We start from the raw sequence: 18,442 nt of genomic DNA, 5'->3' as shown, positions 1-18,442 counted from the left end.
AGTTTTGGTGCGACTCACTCTTTTATATTATCCATGCTGACGTGTACTCACCCTTTAATTAATCTCTACACGCCGACGAAGCAAAATCTCTTAACAATCATTGCTTCCCTTCCAATCACAATTAAGACCAAGCAAATTTTTTTTTTAAAAAAAGAAAGTAAAAATGTAAAGAGACCCCTCAATTTATAGCCCATTTTGAAATTAACCTCTCAACTTTAAATTATTTTAGTTAATTGAGTTAAACTTTTTGTTGAAATTATCAATTAATTTGGGTTTAAACTCATTCAATTATAAACAATCAAAAGTTTTGAGTGATCTCAATTATAAAAATATTACATTACAGTTGAGGAGGTCCTATTTCAGAATTGTCTATAGTTGAGGGGTCTCCATACATTTTTACCCAATCCGAACCTTCCATCCGCGTTCCCTCCATCAATTGTACGGTCTAGATCGCCCCGTGAGACACCACAGTAAAAGAGATTCCATACTCGACTCACACCAAAACCACGCGCGATTATGTCATCGTTATTGTTATGTTACCGGATAAGCAAAGGCCATAGAGACGGAGGAGTAGAAGCGACGCAACGAGGAGTGTATGGCGAGGAGATCGCCCCCGAGCCGTTGGATGATGATCGAACGGATCAGACCTCGTCTTCTTCGTCGACCCCCGCGACAACGACGTTGGAGCCCAGAACCCTAGATATCTCGATCGAGATCCTCCATTGTTCTCGCATTGAAGTAGTGGTTGGATAACTCGGATATGCTATTTGTTGTTCTCCACACACTTTGCAGGTATGTAGGTGAAAATTGTAAGAGACTCCCTCAACTGTAGCCAGTTTCGTAATGCGCTCCTCAGCTTTTTGGCACATATTTTAGTTTTAGTTATTTTGATTTGAATCGTTTTAGTTATTCGAATCGAATCATTGAAATTTACTTATTTGTCACTAAATTTAGTAAAATTTCTGATTTATATAGTATGGATAACTTAAATTGAAACAATTGAATGTAAAGGACTTGTGCTAATATTTCTATGCTCTTGAATTTAATTTAGGAATTTTTTTTGGTATCATTTTGCAGTTAATATTGTGTTCTCGAATTAATTCGGAAAAAAATGGGTCTCCGTTCAAAATATTGCGGAGCTTTGTTACACACACTGTATATTTTCTATGCTTTTTATCAAGCATTTGCGGGTAATGGGATCACTGCAACCCAAAATGCTCTTCTGCTTGTTGATGCTTCATCTCAATCGGGCCGGAAGATGCCCGACAACTTGTTCGGTATCTTTTTTGAGGTGAGATAAGTGTTCTTTGAATCATTTCTTATGTCAATTATGTTATTCTAATTTCTCAACGAAATTTACGCATTTTTGAATCTTAATTGTGACTTGCATGGTGATTGATGGACTTTCGCTCGGGTATCGATTAGTTTGGGTTTCCGTTTATTCCCTTATTTTGGTTGATTTTAATGTAACACGGACTATCAATCATTTAGAGTCGACTATTTAATCTTTCAAAATTTTGATTTTGCTGTCTGATCTTTCAATTTGTTTGATTTGAGAATTACATATAAGTATACTAACTAAACTCGTAAAGATGAACACCACATTCAAACTTTAAAATTGTTGTTGACTTAGTCAAATCAAGCATTGAAAGATCATGTGGTAAAATCAAAAATTTTAAAAGTTCGGGTATTCGACTCTAAATGGTTTATAGTTCAAGTTCTGTATGTTTCTATCTTCATGTTTTTGTTGGTGAAGTTTTATCTGAGGAATGCTTTAATAGTTATGAGCAAAAAATTTATTGTTTTTTCTTGTTTAGCCCTCTTTATGCTGTGGACTGCTCAGTGAAAGATTATTGATCACTTATTAACTCCATTATAGGAGATCAACCATGCAGGAGCTGGTGGATTATGGGCAGAGCTTGTAAGTAATAGAGGTAAGGATCATTAAATATCTGATGATCCAATTGATTTATCTTAAACTAAATCCTTTAGCTGATATTAGTAGTTTTATTTGAACATCTTTATTTTCGTGAATAAGCAACCAATGATCAGTGACAAGTGACATTGTATTTTTATTGTTCTTGTCATTTTGTTCCAGAGTGGATACATTTATCAACCAACTTCTGATTATGTATATATTTGACCTCTTCTAAAAAACTGCCGATTTATCTTGCAGGTTTTGAAGCTGGAGGTCCGAATACTCCATCAAATATTGATCCATGGGTCATAATAGGCAATGAATCACAAATAATTGTATCGACCGATCGTACATCTTGTTTTGCCCGCAATAAGGTGGCACTTCGGATGGAAGTACTTTGCGACGATAAAGGATCCAACACCTGTCCTGCTGGAGGTGTTGGTGTATATAATCCTGGTTTCTGGGGCATGGTATGGCATTATGTTATCTATCTTCTAATAAGCAACTAATTTACTATGTAAATATCTTTTGTTTTTTTTGCATGATATGTACTTGCAATAATTATCTGAAATATCTTGATCCCAAATATCTACTTGATACCTAGTCATTAAGTTGTTGCTGATTCCATCTTTTTTGCTATCTCTTAATTATGTATTTACAAGGTAATTTTACTTGGATTTTTTTCTAAATTGTAATGGTCTAAGATCTGTTTAAAATTTCTATTTGTAGGCACTAATTTTCAATTTTCTATTGTGGCAATTTAGAATATTGAACGAGGGAAAGCCTACAAGGTGATCCTGCATATTAAGTCATTTGACTCGGTGAAATTGTCAGTTTCGCTGGTGAGCTCCGACGGACGACAAAATCTGGCTACGCATAATATAATGTAAGCATTATTTGGGGTCTAATAACTTGAGAGGTTAAATTTAAAATACCGTCATTCCTGTTGTTTCGCTTCTTTCTATTATAGCAATTGACAAATTTATTTTTTGTAGAGCTGAGAGCTCAGAACTCTCAAACTGGACCAAGATGGAATTTCTGTTGAAATCCAGAGGAACAAATGCCAATTCAAGACTTCAGTTGACGACCACTGAGAGTGGGACAATTTGGGTCGATCAAGTGTCGGTTCTGCCATTAGACACATACATGGTATAATTTATTTCTTTATTTTTTGATTTCTCCTGCTGCATCATTAGATTCTTAGATCTCATCGAGAGCAGCTGGTAAGGAATACCTTAACAGCATTCCTTTTTAGTAGTTAAAATTTAGTTCATGATCCTGGTTATTGCCAAATGACTATGTTGAGATGTTGCTGGATTTCTTGGATACTTGTATATAGGTAATCATTGATTGCATATTTTGGTTCACGCATAATCTAGGGACACTATATGATCAATCCTTCAAATAATTGATGGGCCATTTTCGTATTTTCTTGGAGCATTAAAGAGTTTAAAGAAGTAAGCTCATTTTAGCTTCAGATTTGAGTCCTGTTGAATGGCCTGCAACATTCCTAATGTTTAGTGATTGAAAATAAGAGGTTTTGGATGTAATCTACCATTCGATCAAATGACATTAAATAAACTGATCCATGATCAAACTAATGTCTTTTGGTTCTCTTATGACATATGTGCAGCATTAATTATGATGCTTTACGTCATTAATTTCTACAGGGGGATGGCTTTAGGAAAGGGCTGGCTTCAATGCTCGCAAATCTAAAACCTCGATTTCTCAGATACCCAGGTTCATATGAAATTTGCTCTCTGACTACTTTTCTGCCTTAGCATTCAAACTCAACACCCATAGGGATAACAAGTCAAAATAAAAAACTATATCAGGACCTGTTTCTAGCTATGTAGCTTGTGGTGGAAAAATAGTGCATATATTGTAACAGTACATTTGGTTGACAATGTCTGAAATTTCTCATATATTGCCCTGGTTTGGTAATAAGAGTGGCTGAATTTATGGCTTAATAAGAGCAATACATCTGTTGGGAAATCTGATTTCACTAAAAGCCCTGTTAAGGAATATTAACAAATAAGCTGTTCGAACAACTATTAGCTAATAAGTTGTTTGAACATGAACATTGTTTCTGCCGTTCATTTAGCAACATTAGTGATATGATAAGAGACTACTAATGTTGGTTTGTCGGCTATTTTGTGGTTTAGGTGGTTCTTATGTTGAAGGCGAATGGCTGAGGAATGCGTTCCGGTGGAGTGAAACCGTGGGCCCATGGGAAGAGCGGCCCGGTCATTTTAATGATGTATGGAAGTACTGGACAGATGATGGACTTGGTTTCTTTGAGTTCCTTCAAGTGGGTATCTTGTTTTTATTTGAATAAAGAAATTTCTTAAGGTACAAACCATTTCAATCTCAGTAACTCCGCTGATTTGGTTATCGGTGTTGACTTACTGCAGCTAGCAGAGGACCTAGGTGCTTCTCCAGTATGGGTAGCCAATAGTGGTAACAACTTTTCTCCTCAAAAGAGCTATTCTCATGGAAACAGAATTAGACCTTAAACAAATTTCAAAAAAATTTCATCCAAACCTTTTTTGATGTAACAGGAATCAGTCACAATGATCAAGTTAGCCCTTCAGTCATCTCAGGCTTCGTACAGGCATGTTTTTGCTGATTAATTAATCACTTGCCATTGATAAGCTATTAACAACATAAATTTTCAGCCACTAGCATATGGACAAGTTTGTAATGTCGACAGGAATGTATAGTCTTTTTAGTTAATATTAATCGGTTCTCTAAATATGTATCCTAGGATTATGGGTTTAGTTTTCTTCCCTCATCCTTCTCATGATTTGGAAGTATCTTAGCATATGCGTCTAGTGACTCCCTGATTTTACAGTGAAGCTTTGGTAGCTGAAAGTTAAATGTATTAGGCTTCACATTTCTAAAATAGTGCTACTATGCATGTGATATCTAGTGCAAATTAATAGCTCCTTATTTTCCTCACTATTCCAGAATATTCTTGATGGTATTGAGTTTGCTCGGGGAGATCCCAAGTCTCAATGGGGTTCCATCCGTGCAACAATGGGTCATCCAGAACCCTTTCAGCTAAATTATGTTTCATTAGGGAATCAGGATTGTTGGAAGAAACAATACATAGGTACGCATTTTGCTCTCTCTTTTTTTTTTTTGCATGACTACTGTAAGTTGAGCACATGCAATGCATAGTGATAGGTTTTGTTAGGAAGAAGAGTATTATGTACACTCAACTTTGCATAGTACAGTGTTATGACTAAACTACTAAGTTTAAAGTTGATCAAGTATAAATTCAGGACAAAATAGATGAGAACTCATTCACGCTGTCTATAGGTTGCTGATCACTTTTATTGATATTAGTCAAATGTCTTGTGATGTTAGGACTAGATTGTTTGCATATATATGTATGTAATATGTGTAACTAACAAAATCTGGGAACCAGGACTCTATGGGACTTTGTTGTTTTACATAGGAGGTATTTTCGGCTGCCCTGTAAGATCTGTTGATAGTTGAAAGGAGGAACAGTTCAACTGTTCAAGTATCCTGACTTGTTACTGACAGGAATATTATTGAGTTTTTTGTGATTCTCTTTGGGAGATATTCTCAAATATACTACATGCAACCTATTACATCAAGAACCACTTGGCTCATCTTAATTTGCTATTGAACAGAAAACTACTTGAAGTTCTACTCTGCAATAAAAGCTGCCTATCCAGACATCAAGATTGTTACAAACTGTGATGGGTCTTTTCAACCGTTAAACCATCCTGCTGATCTATATGATATTCATGTAAGAACTAAGAATTGTTATCCTATTGATTAGTATATCCTTTTACAGTTTTACGAACCTACTACTCGACAGTACTTCCTAACCTCATCACAAAGGTGCTGCATTTCTAATGACAGGTTTATACCTCTTCTGGCGACATGTTTTCCAGGAATCATGAATTTGACCGGACAACACGCAATGGGCCCAAGGTATGATGCTGTTCGATACATATCTTTAATCATATTGTTGTTTTATCTCGCAGACTCGCACTTTTGATTATGACTGAAAATGACTTTGGAAGGTCCTCTTACTATGATATTTTAACAGGCATTTGTCAGTGAATATGCTGTGACCGGAAATGATGCTGGCAAAGGAACACTTGTCGCAGCATTAGCAGAAGCAGGATTTCTTATTGGAATCGAAAGAAACAGGTCCTTTAATAACTTAGCTTCATCACTGAAATCTCAAAAATTCTGGTTGTAACTGTATATGTCAATGTGAGCGTGACTGTTAATTTGCTTATTTGGTGTTAAGAACAATTTATCTTGGATTGATTTTTAAGAACAATATATCTTGGTTTGATTTTTACGACAATTTATCTTGGATGATTTCTAAGAACAATTTATCTTGGATTGATGATTATTTTTGTAATAGCTTTATTATTATACATTTCCTGATGCTTTGTCACTGCACATGAAAGTTTTCCTCTTAGTGGTAAAAATTGATTCCGTTTATCTTCATTATTATTGCATGTGAGCATCATGTTTTTCTTACTTGTACTGTTTAATGATGGTTTGAACATCAAAATCCAAAAATTTAAAATTTAATGCTCATCCCACATTTTAGTTTCACAATGGGTAGATAACCAAGATATATTAGAATTCCTGTTCATATTCAACTTGAAATTTGTCAAGCAGATTTTTTTTTTTTTCCTTTCCCTACAACTTACTCTATCCTGTTTGCTAACAATGGTTGATTATTCAGTGATGTTGTTGAGATGGCAAGCTGTGCTCCACTCTTTGTAAATGACAATGATCGCCAGTAAGCTCCTTTTTCATCATTATTAGCCCTTTTCTATAAAAATTTGATATTCGTTCTTATAATTTTCTTCCAATCATTAAGGTCTAATTCATCAGTTTATTTCATGTTATTTATTTAGATAAAAGGGCTATTCTCCTAACACTTCGAAGTTTTTATGTGGTCAAGATTTAATCCAGATGCTATCGTCTTTAACTCGCGGCAACAATATGGAACTCCAAGCTACTGGATGCAACATTTTTTTAAGCACTCAAGCGGTGCAATCTTTCACCCTTCCACCATTCAAGCTGGAAATTATACTTCTTTGGTTGCGTCAGCAATTACTTGGCAGAATTCACACAATGACAATACTTACCTAAAAATAAAGGTAATTTTATGCTAAATGCTGCAAGGCGACCTTCGGTTAATGAACATAACAATGCCAAAACAAACGATATTGATTTCTAAACCAATACGACTCTGGTTTTTCATTTTGTTAGCATTTGAACCTTTTCAAGTGTTGTATCAGATTGTTAGTTAAATGTTGAATAACATGATCATTAGATATGCCATAACCACACAATTGTTTTTTTCTGCAGATTGTGAATTATGGTGGCGACCTTGTGAATTTGAAGATCTCAGTGACTGGATTAGAAAATAATGTCGACTCCTCGGGATCAATAAATACTCTGCTTACATCAAGTCAGCCACAAGATGAGAATTCTTTCCAGAATCCAAAAAAGGTTGAGTATCATAGATTTTCTTTCCAGCTTTCGATGTTTTCAACAAGCAAAAGAGACTGTAGTCATGCTTTAATTTAAGATGATTATAGCTGAATGTTTTTCTTTGACATGCGTCTTCTCTTATTACTTGTTCCATTGATTGTTGGTTATTTCGTATCTTATATCTCTCTATTGAATTATGTAGGTGGTGCCGGTGCACAGTGCACTTCCAAATGCAGGAACAAAGATGGATGTTGCGATTGCACCGTATTCTCTCACCTCATTCGATCTCCTGCTCAATCTCAATGGGTACAAGGCTGCTATTTGAGTATAAGTACGAACAAAGGACAATGTAATCTTTAGAGACAATAAAATAGCAAAAGAACAAAATAAACAAAAAGGTATTCTGGTTACAAATTGCTCTTTGCATGTATAAATTATTTCCTCTCACAAAAAGTATAGAGGAGAATCAAGCGTGTATGGTGGCATCTATAATTCTAATTAAGTCGAGATAATTTGCACGAAAAGATCGTATAATTTCTATGCAATGTTCAGTCGAAGATTTAGTTATGAGACCAAATGACATTCTCACAAGGTTTTCCCAAGGATCTCTTACAACTCTGAAGTAAAATGAAGTAAAATTTTAGATAACATTTTGGTGAATAAACATCACAGACGAAAAAAGAGGGCCGTCAATGCAGTACCAAACCTGCAACTCGGTCCAATCCGGATTAAACATTCTTCAACTTCTTCATCTTCGAAGGCGGCCATCTGCCCTTCTTCCTGAGCCTTCGCTTCCGCACGAGGCGCTTGCGTCGAAGCCTTAATTTCTTCGCCAGCTTCATCTTCAACCTTTGCTCAAGAATCATTTGCTGTTTTGATTCTAAAGGAAGATTCTCGACTGATACTGCTTCCTCTGATTTCTCTGATTCGGGTTCGGTTTCATTTACCGCATCAGCCTCCGAAGAAGCATGAACAGCTACCGACCTCTCATTGCCATAAGAAAAGCGAGTGGGAATGCTGATCCCATTTGAGAACCTTTGGTTGAAAACGGGGTTATTCTGTTGTAATCTTAAGTCTGAAAAAAACACAATAAAAACACTTAATAAGTTCATCTTTTTCTTGTCGAAGAGAAGGTAAAATTCTCAATAGGATTAGCGACATCCGAAATAACTAAAAGATGGATATTTGTCAGTAATAAAGTATGAAATTTTGTCAAGGTCACATTAAAAGAAAGGTAAGGACAAATCACAAAATTTCATATCAAATTTCATATCAAATTTCATATCTTTTTTGGTTTTGATAAATGGTAAATCAAAATGCAGGTAATGAAACAATACCTCAATTAGCATCTCAAATGGCTAAAAAGATGGATGAATTGTCAGAATACAGCACACAGAGTTGTTCAGAGTCTACTGAACATGATCATGTTACAATAAAGAAATTTTAGGACTTGTACATAAGAGAGTGTTACAGCAGTGAACAGAGAAAACTAAGCAGAGGTTATAAGTAATCAAAAACAATAAGAAACATACACTCCAAAAAAAAAATCTCAGTATTAATAGACAAATTGCTACAAATACATACCCAAAATGAGCTAAAAATTAAAGGGGCAACAAAATGTCCAGAGAAGCAACAAAGGTGCTTGTAGAAATGCCTAAATGAGCAAGAAGATCACAAAAGTAGACCCCTTCAGCAATTTAAACAAAGACCAGTTCATAGAAACCACAAACCGAATCAACAACATGAACACAGCACAACTTCGTGGGAATTAGCAAGGCCGGAAAAGGATGGCTTTTAGAATTACTCACAGAGATTAGCGGAAATGGCGAGGGATAGAGCTCGACGACGAGGAGGAGAAGGAGAAGGGGGTGATGTTAAGGAGAGGGGAGGAGTGAGGAGGTGGAGGAGCGCCATGGGAGAGAGCTCGCTTAAGGATAAGCCTCTGCTTCTCTTTTTATCCGTTGAAGGGTAATGGCTCACAGTGTAGAGGAGCTCTCACTGTAACACATTGAGCGACTCTTATTAATGGATTGGGCTAAACTGGGCCTAATTTAAGGCCTATAGGCCCCAATTTAGTAAATAGGGTTTTGGGCTCAGCTCAAAATAAAGCCNTTTTTTTTTTTTTTTTTTTTTTTGTGCGCTTCAAAGGACATGTTAGGTACTGAGACTCATTTAACGCTTATAAATAAAATAGAGTTAAGATGAACACATATAAAAATATGTTTCTTAGTTTTTCAATAGGACACAGAACGGGATATTAAATATAAAATAAACAAAATATTTTTTTATCGTACTTTCTCATAGCTATTAACGCAATCTCTTCGCAAGTCCAAACAAAAGTTAAGTCAAAATATAAGTACTAAAGAGGAAAAACTTACTATTAGTTTTTTTTGTTATTTTGTTATTTTTCGCATTTGACGATGCATCGGTTGGTAGCAGTGTAGCATGCAAAGCAATAATATTGACTAGAGATTAAAAGAATTTATACACTAGAAAAATGCAACTACTGAAGTGTTATAGGGGGCTCTAATTTCCTTATACTCTAACAAGTATTTATTTTCTATTTATATTCCTAAAATAGCAGTGAAATTCAAGATATATCTTTCATTTAATTGAACAGGCCCATAGTTTTTTTTTTTTTTTTTTTCGCTATGACCAATCCACAGTTTTTTAAAAAAAATTTCCTTGAACAGGACACGAATCATACAACACCACCATGCCCTGGCACAGCACACGTGGCACAATCAGAACCGCTAGTTTACACTGCACTCTCTCAGGACGAAGGTACACCTCAAGATTCCCTTACACGTGTCAGCACTTCATTGGAGCACATAGATTTCACGGGATGCGGCACCCAATCACCAAAATCATCATCATCATCATTATCAATTACCATATTACATCTTATACCATACCCCCCCTCCCACTCCCAAGTGAAGGTCCCAAAGGCCAAAATTCCAATCTTCAGAGCACGAATCTGAAAGCAAACATGGCGGCGGCCGCCGAGCTCTCCCTGATCAAGCCGGTCAATCCCATCCGTCCATTCGGCAGACCAGTTGTTAGGCACCCTCATCTCAAATTCCGCATTGCCGCCGCCGCCGCTGCTATGGCCCCCCAGAAGCCGAAGAAGGCGGGGAAGACGTCGATAAAGGAGACGCTGCTGACGCCGCGGTTCTACACGACGGACTTCGACGAGATGGAGCGGCTGTTCAACACGGAGATCAACAAGAAGCTGAACCAGGCGGAGTTCGAGGCGCTGCTCAACGAGTTCAAGACGGACTACAACCAGACCCACTTCGTCCGCAACCCGGAGTTCAAGGCCGCCGCCGACAAGATGCAGGGCCCGCTCCGGGAGATCTTCGTCGAGTTCCTCGAGAGGTCGTGCACCGCCGAATTCTCCGGCTTCTTGCTCTACAAGGAGCTCGGAAGAAGGTTAAAGGTTCGAATCGTTAAGTATAAAATTATTTAAAATACCATTCTATCAGTTTGTTTCGTATTATTTAACATAAAAGTTCTGAGTTTAAGTCGCGTCAGACCTCTAATTCTCTATTGCCTTCTGTCTCGTCTATTATAAAACTTCAGTATCTGTTAATTTGTCTGAACTTCTTGCAATAAATGTTGAAATAAAAACACTACATTCTACTAGTAGGGCTTCTAATTTAAATTTTTTTTCCGAGCGTGTAGATGAATGAGCTTCTGAACTACAAAAATAGACGTTAAATCTTATTTCCGCGCCCTTCGCGGAGGATTTTTTTTTTCTTTTTCGAGGAATTACTGTTGTCGGATTACCGGCTTACTGAAAAATTTACATGGCAGAAAACCAATCCAGTAGTAGCTGAGATATTCTCCCTCATGTCCAGGGATGAAGCAAGGCATGCAGGGTATGCATTATGCACTTACTTTTCGCTGTATTTTTACTCTGATTTGAAAAGCGTACTACTTCAAACAGATCAAACTGATGTACCTCAAATTTTAAATCTTTCTTCTGTTTCAGGTTTCTGAACAAGGGTCTCTCTGATTTCAACTTGGCACTGGATTTGGGCTTCTTAACGAAGGCTCGGAAGTACACATTCTTCAAGCCCAAGTTCATCTTCTACGCGACGTACCTGTCCGAGAAGATCGGTTACTGGAGGTACATCACCATTTTTCGGCACCTCAAGGAGAACCCGGAGTACCAATGCTATCCGATCTTCAAGTACTTCGAGAACTGGTGCCAGGACGAGAACCGGCACGGCGATTTCTTCTCCGCGCTGCTCAAAGCGCAGCCGCAGTTCCTCAACGACTGGAAGGCAAAGCTGTGGGCTCGATTCTTCTGCCTCTCGGTAAATTCACTATAGTCACGCGATTCTGCAACTTCATTCGGCAAAATCGTAGTGAATTTAAAAAGACAATGAGTTGTCTACAAACTTTAAAATGCTCTTTAAGTTGGTTTGGTACAAAATATTTCCAAATTTTCGTCGGCACGTGTTTCTTTGCGTCATTTTGTTATCGAAGAGTCGCGCGATTGCTGAAGAATCTTCGAATCGCAGGTGTACGTGACGATGTACCTTAACGATTGCCAGCGTACTGCTTTCTACGAAGGAATCGGTCTCAACACCAAAGAATTCGACATGCATGTCATCATTGAGGTAACAACATCTTCTAATTCATGTGTAAATTCCCTTCATTTGTTACTTAATCCCTCATAAATGACCAATTTATCAACTTTGTTGCACAACTTACAATACTCTGCCTATATGTTCAATTTATGATCGAGTTTGATGTGATTTTAGACCAACCGCACGACTGCGAGGATATTCCCGGCCGTCTTGGACGTCGAGAACCCCGAATTCAAGAGAAAATTGGATCGGATGGTCGAGATCAACCAGAAGCTGGTAGCAGTCGGGGAGACCCAAGACATTCCCCTTGTGAAGAACCTGAAAAGGATTCCGCTTATTGCGGCCTTAGTTTCCGAGATCATCGCGGCTTATCTCATGCCCCCGATCGAATCAGGATCGGTCGACTTCGCTGAATTCGAACCGCAGCTTGTTTACTGATTCCTTTGTCAATTGGAGACATCTCCTACTTAATCTTCTGTAATTTGATAGTCTTTTCTACTGAAGAAAACTTGTACCAAAATTGAGTAAGGTAGTGACTTAAAAATGAGTGTGTTCTTGCGCTTCGATTTTGGTGTAAAGGAATGAGAGTGTCGACAATGCAAGATCAAGATCAGCTTGAGTGCTTCTTAAACTTTTAATTATCAACTATGTATGTGTGTGTAGTTTCCACTGAAAATTGAAATGCGGAATATATTAAGCTTTATCTGAAAAAGAAAATTGAAAATAGTGGTTCAGGGCTCTCTCTTTAAAAAAAAATAAATAGTAAAGGAAAAGGATAGATATACACAACGGATTGATATACACAACGGATTAAATGAGGTTTATGAAATATGGCGGAACTACCGATCGTCCTTAGAGCAAGTGGCAAAGAAATTGGTGGTTGGTATTCGAGACCTAAGTTCAAATCCTAGTTGATTCACATTTTCTAGCTAAATTTATTTCTAAATAAAATAAACGAAACGGATAGCATGCTACCTATCTCTCAACAAAAAAAAGGAAAAAAAAATATGGCGGAACTCTATTACAAGAGTGAGAAGTATGTAGCTTCTTGTTATGATATTCGAGATTACGAGCCAATTCTAAAGATCTTTTTTTATTATATGAAATTATGGTTCAATCTAGAAACTTAAGCCAATTAGATTTGAACTTACTAGTATATATCAACTCTTTACTCATCAAAACCATGCGCATTTTAACCTGCACTACTCGTGATTCGTGAATTCACCCAAGCCTATGCATTTAATCCGACACCTAGTTGTTTTTTCGGCTCTTCTATAAGCCCTGCCCTTAAAGCTTTTTTTATAAGCGACCACGAACTCACTCATCAAGATCATGCGCTCTTTAATATATGCCACTCAAAAATTCATCTTCAAGATATGCCCTTTTAAGTTTTCTTTTTTTGAATCACTGCAAATTCACTCGTTGAGACCATGCGTTTTTTAACCTGCGTCACTCGAGAGTGCAAATTTTTTTTATAAGTCACTACGAACTGACTCAATGAGACCATACGCTTTTTTAACCTGGACACTCGGGAGTTCATTCGAACTCATGCACTTAAGCTTTGCCTTTTCGGGCCTGACTGTTCCGGATGCACCAGAGCTACTAATTCGATCGCACCACAATTTCAGACAGAGCCTATAGTTTTTTTTTTTAAAAAAAGAAGACAAATCTAATAAAATTCACTGAGCCTAAAACCTATTACATCTAGATCCACTACTATATATTAATATTTTTTCACTCTTTTATCAATTATTTGGTATATAATAATTTACATATAAGTCCCCAACAACAAGTATCACACCATTCATCAAGTCACAAGGACTACCAATCAAGCCTTACCCAAAGCTTGTTTGGATGCTAAAATAACCCCATTATTCTTATTCTTATTCTTTTTTTTCTTTTTTTTCTTTTTGAGTAAACAGGGGTATACCCTATTTGGGTTACATTCTTATTCTTATTCTTATATTATAAAAAACAAGGCTCCTTTCATGCGCACCGTTCCCGGTTCCTCCTCCACCCACAGGAAACCTCTTATTAAACAAAAAAAAAAGGGGAAAAAAAAGCCCATTCTCTCGAGCCCTAAATCCCCCATCCACACGCCATCGCCGCCGCCGCCGCCGCCGCCGCGGGGGTTGCCGTCGCCGCCGCGGAGGTCCATGGGCCGGGCGGGGCGTTTACTCCTGCTCGTCGCCTCGGACGCGGCGATGGCGCTCGCGTGGGTGTGGGCGGGGGCGCTGGTGAAGCTGCTGGTCTACGGCGCGTTGGGCCCGGCGCACGCGCAGGGGGCCGGGGCCGACGCCCTGAAGGTGGGGCTCTCCCTCCTCTACATGTTCGTCTTCGCCGGGCTCGAGAAGCTCACCGGCGGCGCCTCCTACAACCCCCTCACCGTCCTCGTCTACGCCTTCCTCGGCAAATCCCACGGCTACCTCTTCGCCGCCTTCGCAAGGATCCCCGCTCAGGTTTAAGTTTCACGCTCCGTTTGAGATTGCAGAAAGAAAAATTGTGTTAAGTGCGGTACGAAAGAATGTGATTCTGTAGATAACATAATGTTTCGCACCGAAAAATGGAAAAGCATATGTCTGCGTCGTACTTTCGTTCCAACTCTGTTTTGCCTTAGTAGCATTATATGACCCTCGGCCCCAAATAGACCCTTAATTTAATTTGGTATATCATAAATTAGCTTTCTATTTGTGGATTTGTTATAGAATGTAAGTTCCATTTGGAGTTGGAGAGGAATTGTGTTTCGATGGTGAGAAAATATGATCGGAGCTGCACATATTATAATGAGTCTGTTATGATATATATATTTTGTGTCAACATGCATTTGCCCGAACTTCATTTTGCCTAATAGTGTTTGGTATTTCATAAATTAGCTTTTAGTTTGTGGATTTGTTATAGAATGTTTTCTTGTTACGGTTCAAACTCATTTTGAGCCTTCTTTTCAGGTTTGGTACAAACTAATTTCAAGCTTGAGTTGAAATTTATTTAGGAGGAGCCTGATGGGGCTAAAGTTTGACCCTGTTAAATGCAATATAATTTTGGATCATTTGTTGATATATTGAGGGTTTGGATCGCACCTTTAACATTTAACCTCTTAAATTTCCGTATTATATTCTAATTGATTAAGTTTTTATCTCTCACCTCATATGTTAATTCTACGTGCCCTTTAAATCAATTGTGCACATCAGCATAAGTGTTAAATATACCTTGAGCCCATTTCCAGTAAGAACGTAAAATTGATCTTTTGGATAATAGAGCTGAGCTCCTTTTAGTAGAAGTAACAAAAATAAAGAAAGAAATATATCTTTTCATGCTTTAGTTAATGGAAAACAATTCATTAACATTGTTAAAGAATAACAAAGAAGAATATAAAGAAAGAGAAGATATGACAAGGTTTAGGACGTTACTTTTTTTTTTTTCCTTTTTGTTTTTGGTTTTAAAATTACTATTTGAGCTGCTATTAATTGTAAACATGTTTCGCACCAACTATTGCTTTAGGTAAAATGAAAAAATAGGAAATAAAGATGCAGTAGTGATTGTTTTCTTGTTTAGAAACAATGGTAAGTTTGCGACTGGTTGGCATATCTTAGGCCTCTAGTTGTTTTGGGATTTGAGTAATTATAGCCATTTCAATCTATGAATTGCAAACGAAGGGGAGGAAATTGAGAACATGTTTCACATGACACAATCCACTTTTAGATCCAACTTGGAGCGATATGATAAGGTGGGCTTTGCAGATCCTGCTATTATCACTGCTAGAGAGAGAATCATGACAAAAGGGGAATTTAGTGTCCCTTGAGAAGCAAACAAAGGGGAGAAACCGAGAACCTGTTTCACATGACACAATCCACTTTTAGATCCGACTTGGAGCGATAATCAGGTGGGCTTTGCAGATCCTGCGATTATCACTGCTAGAGAGAGAATCACGACAAGAGGGGAATTTAGTGTCTCTTGAGAAGCAAACAAGGGAGAGAAATCCGGAACGTGTTTCACATGATGCAATCCACTTTTACATCCGACTTGGAGCGATACGATCAGGTGGGCTTTGCAGATACTGCTATTATCACTGCTAGAGAGAGAATCACGACAAGAGGGGAATTTAGTGTCTCTTGAGAAGCAAACAAGGGAGAGAAACCTGGAACGCATTTCACATGACGCAATCCTCCTTTTTCACTCATCGAGACCTGGCATTACGTGTCAACTGTTACTGGTTTAGATATAACCGGCAAATTGATTGCCAGATCCGCAGTATGAATATTGGTTCCATTTGCTAGAACCGCAGTATGAGTATTGGCTCCTGTAAAACATGGTCTTCAGTTCTAGAAGCAAAAAGAAAATAAGGCAAGAAATAAACACGCTTATGCAACAGCCTATCTTTTTTGATCTTAGAGTGCTTATCAAGAGGGATCCAACTAATGTAGTACTGTGGCTTGTGTGTGCTGTGGAATGTGGCTTGTGTGAGCTGTGGAATGTTGTTGTTGGCTTCTTTTGCTTTAGGTTTGTTAAGGCTATATTGATATGATTATTAGTCTTGGACAATCTAAGTTCGAAGCTTGATGTTGACAGTTGCCATGTAGACAACATTATTAAATTGTAGAAAAATTAAGCTAAATGTGATGCTTATCAAAAGGTTTCTATTTATTAATCATTGACCAAACCTGAGCTTTGTTTATCAAGATCGTTGAAGGTTAGTTATTTATGCTGTGTCCTGTGATTTAGTAACTTACAAAGAGAAACGAACTCCTTATAGAGTATTACTTGCATAGATTGTGATTTCTAATCCTTTCTTCACTGGAATTTCTATTTACTCCATTTGTAATTTGGCCTACCAGGTTCTTGGTTCAATAGTAGGCGTAAAGCTTATCCGACAAGTCTTCCCCAAAGTAGGTTATGGGGCTCGTTTGAATGCCGGTATTCATCATGGAGTGTTAGCTGAAGGGCTAGCGACATTCGTTGTCGTGATGGTTTCGCTGATGCTGACGAAGAAAGAAATGAAAAGTTTCTTCATGAAAACATGGATATCAAGCATTTCGAAGATGACACTTCATATCCTTAGCTCTGATTTAACTGGAGGAATCATGAACCCTGCCTCTGTACGCGCCTTTCCATACTTTGTTCCGAATGTGATCTATTTGTTTCTTGTTCATGTAGTTATTTTTAGATCTGGGAATCTTACCAATCTTGGATGTAAAGTGTGAAACTTCTCTTCTGGTGATTTTATCATGTTATAACAATCAGCTATTAGTTATGAGTTAGTGAAATTCTCCGAATTCATAAGAGAGAGAAAGAAAGATCAAATTTGCCTGACCTTTCCTGTGTAAGAGTTAAGATACAATATGGGAAACCACTTGAACTCAGGGGAGTAGATTTCTTACTAGATACAATCTGTAATTTAACCTAATGTTTTTAACTCATATTCTGTAGGCTTTAGGTTGGGCCTATGCGCGGGGCGATCACATAACGCTGGAGCACCTGTTTGTATACTGGTTGGCGCCGATCCAGGCAACTTTATTGGGAATTTGGGTGGTGAACTTGTTGAATAAGCCCAAGAAGAGCAAGGACAATGGAACTGAAGAATCTAAGACTAAATCAGAGTGAAGGGTCTTTACTTGTAGCTTTCTAGGATCTTGTACTATTTATCTCCTCTCCATTTTGTAACTAATTGACTTTTTCTGCTTACTTCTGTGTACTGCACAAGAATGTGCTTGTAAGTTTCTAATGGGATTTTTTTCGATAAACAGGAAACTTAAGATTAAGATGCTCCGGAATGGAAATGAGGGAATGTCCACAATAAATTTTTTTTTTAAACATCTTTCTGAGAGTCAATTAATGTGGCTATTATTGGCTGTAAGTTATAATGCAGAGGCACGTAACATCAGAAAATGAAACCGAGAATTGGATCGATTAGGATGGAAAGAGTGCTTGCTTGTTGGTTATTACTATGATTTAAGCTTACCCTGAGGAGATTGAACTTTGAGAATTACTTCATCATTTGCTTTTCACTCAAAACTCTTTTAACTTTTTATTTGCAGAAAAAGAATTGCTACTGTTAGCTGAGTCGTGATTCTTATTTAATTGCGTTCTTGCTTTTGTAAATCATGAACTAGGATTGTACTTGCGTCACCCGTCCAATAAATAATATATCAATTAATTGCTAAATTTAAGTATATGTTTTAAACTAAAAGTATAGAAATTTTAATTCAGATTTAGATCAAAATACAAAATTTAATCTTCATCCACTTTAATTAATTTTTTAATTATTAATTCAAATTTAATATCCAAAATTATATTTAATTCATAATGGAAACTCAAATTTTAATTTTAATTTAAAAAATTATAAATTTCTTTAAATTATATAATCAAATTTTAACTCTAAATTTCAGAACAAATAAATATTTAAATTTAAGTGTGATTATTGTTGCAA

The 18,442-nt window shown here is 37.3% G+C and overlaps 3 protein-coding genes across 4 annotated transcripts; 2 read left to right on the top strand and 1 right to left on the bottom strand.

Moving 5' to 3' along the window:
• On the top strand, positions 533–17,828 carry LOC109724235 (alpha-L-arabinofuranosidase 1-like). 2 transcript variants are annotated; one of them, XM_020252983.1, is made up of 20 exons: positions 533–792; positions 1,078–1,291; positions 1,880–1,934; positions 2,177–2,388; positions 2,683–2,804; positions 2,914–3,067; positions 3,589–3,658; positions 4,084–4,229; positions 4,333–4,378; positions 4,480–4,532; positions 4,889–5,033; positions 5,581–5,699; positions 5,816–5,887; positions 6,006–6,109; positions 6,663–6,719; positions 6,885–7,083; positions 7,295–7,438; positions 14,262–14,477; positions 16,851–17,111; positions 17,443–17,828. In XM_020252983.1, exons 2-20 carry the CDS (start codon positions 1,112–1,114, stop codon positions 17,614–17,616), a joined length of 2,529 nt encoding a protein of 842 aa, XP_020108572.1. In that variant the 5' UTR covers positions 533–792; positions 1,078–1,111; the 3' UTR covers positions 17,617–17,828. The 2 variants fall into 2 exon arrangements, with proteins under 2 accessions (XP_020108572.1, XP_020108571.1); XM_020252982.1 differs by lacking the exons at positions 14,262–14,477; positions 16,851–17,111; positions 17,443–17,828 and adding an exon at positions 7,623–7,944 and having other exon boundaries at positions 535–792.
• LOC109724239 (50S ribosomal protein 5 alpha, chloroplastic) lies at positions 7,968–9,387 on the bottom strand. The gene is made up of 2 exons (XM_020252987.1): positions 9,229–9,387; positions 7,968–8,495 (listed from the first exon to the last, which is right to left on the bottom strand). The coding sequence occupies exons 1-2, from the start codon at positions 9,332–9,334 to the stop codon at positions 8,149–8,151; spliced, it is 453 nt and encodes a 150-aa protein (XP_020108576.1). The 5' UTR covers positions 9,335–9,387; the 3' UTR covers positions 7,968–8,148.
• Positions 10,327–12,663, top strand: LOC109724236 (magnesium-protoporphyrin IX monomethyl ester [oxidative] cyclase, chloroplastic). The gene is made up of 5 exons (XM_020252984.1): positions 10,327–10,859; positions 11,237–11,301; positions 11,415–11,742; positions 11,950–12,048; positions 12,193–12,663. Exons 1-5 carry the CDS (start codon positions 10,410–10,412, stop codon positions 12,454–12,456), a joined length of 1,206 nt encoding a protein of 401 aa, XP_020108573.1. The 5' UTR covers positions 10,327–10,409; the 3' UTR covers positions 12,457–12,663.

The sequence above is a fragment of the Ananas comosus genome, linkage group 18 (assembly GCF_001540865.1).
Source record: "Ananas comosus cultivar F153 linkage group 18, ASM154086v1, whole genome shotgun sequence".
Lineage (NCBI taxonomy): Eukaryota > Viridiplantae > Streptophyta > Magnoliopsida > Poales > Bromeliaceae > Ananas > Ananas comosus.
The sequence above is the reverse complement of the archived record's forward strand: the minus strand, read 5'-3'. Positions and strand labels throughout refer to the sequence as shown.

Bases quoted from the DNA above. Each gene is read 5' to 3' on its own strand.
- LOC109724235 (XM_020252983.1), top strand. From the start codon at position 1,112: ATGGGTCTCCGTTCAAAATATTGCGGAGCTTTGTTACACACACTGTAT. The intron at 6,720-6,884 runs GTAAGCTCCTTT...TATGTGGTCAAG, and splicing joins GTAAATGACAATGATCGCCA to ATTTAATCCAGATGCTATCG. The intron at 7,439-14,261 runs GTTGAGTATCAT...GCGCTGGTGAAG, and splicing joins CTTTCCAGAATCCAAAAAAG to CTGCTGGTCTACGGCGCGTT.
- LOC109724239 (XM_020252987.1), bottom strand. From the start codon at position 9,334: ATGGCGCTCCTCCACCTCCTCACTCCTCCCCTCTCCTTAACATCACCC. The intron at 8,496-9,228 runs GTGAGTAATTCT...TGTTTTTTTCAG, and splicing joins CGCCATTTCCGCTAATCTCT to ACTTAAGATTACAACAGAAT.
- LOC109724236 (XM_020252984.1), top strand. From the start codon at position 10,410: ATGGCGGCGGCCGCCGAGCTCTCCCTGATCAAGCCGGTCAATCCCATC. The intron at 11,302-11,414 runs GTATGCATTATG...CTTCTGTTTCAG, and splicing joins GATGAAGCAAGGCATGCAGG to GTTTCTGAACAAGGGTCTCT. The intron at 12,049-12,192 runs GTAACAACATCT...ATGTGATTTTAG, and splicing joins ACATGCATGTCATCATTGAG to ACCAACCGCACGACTGCGAG.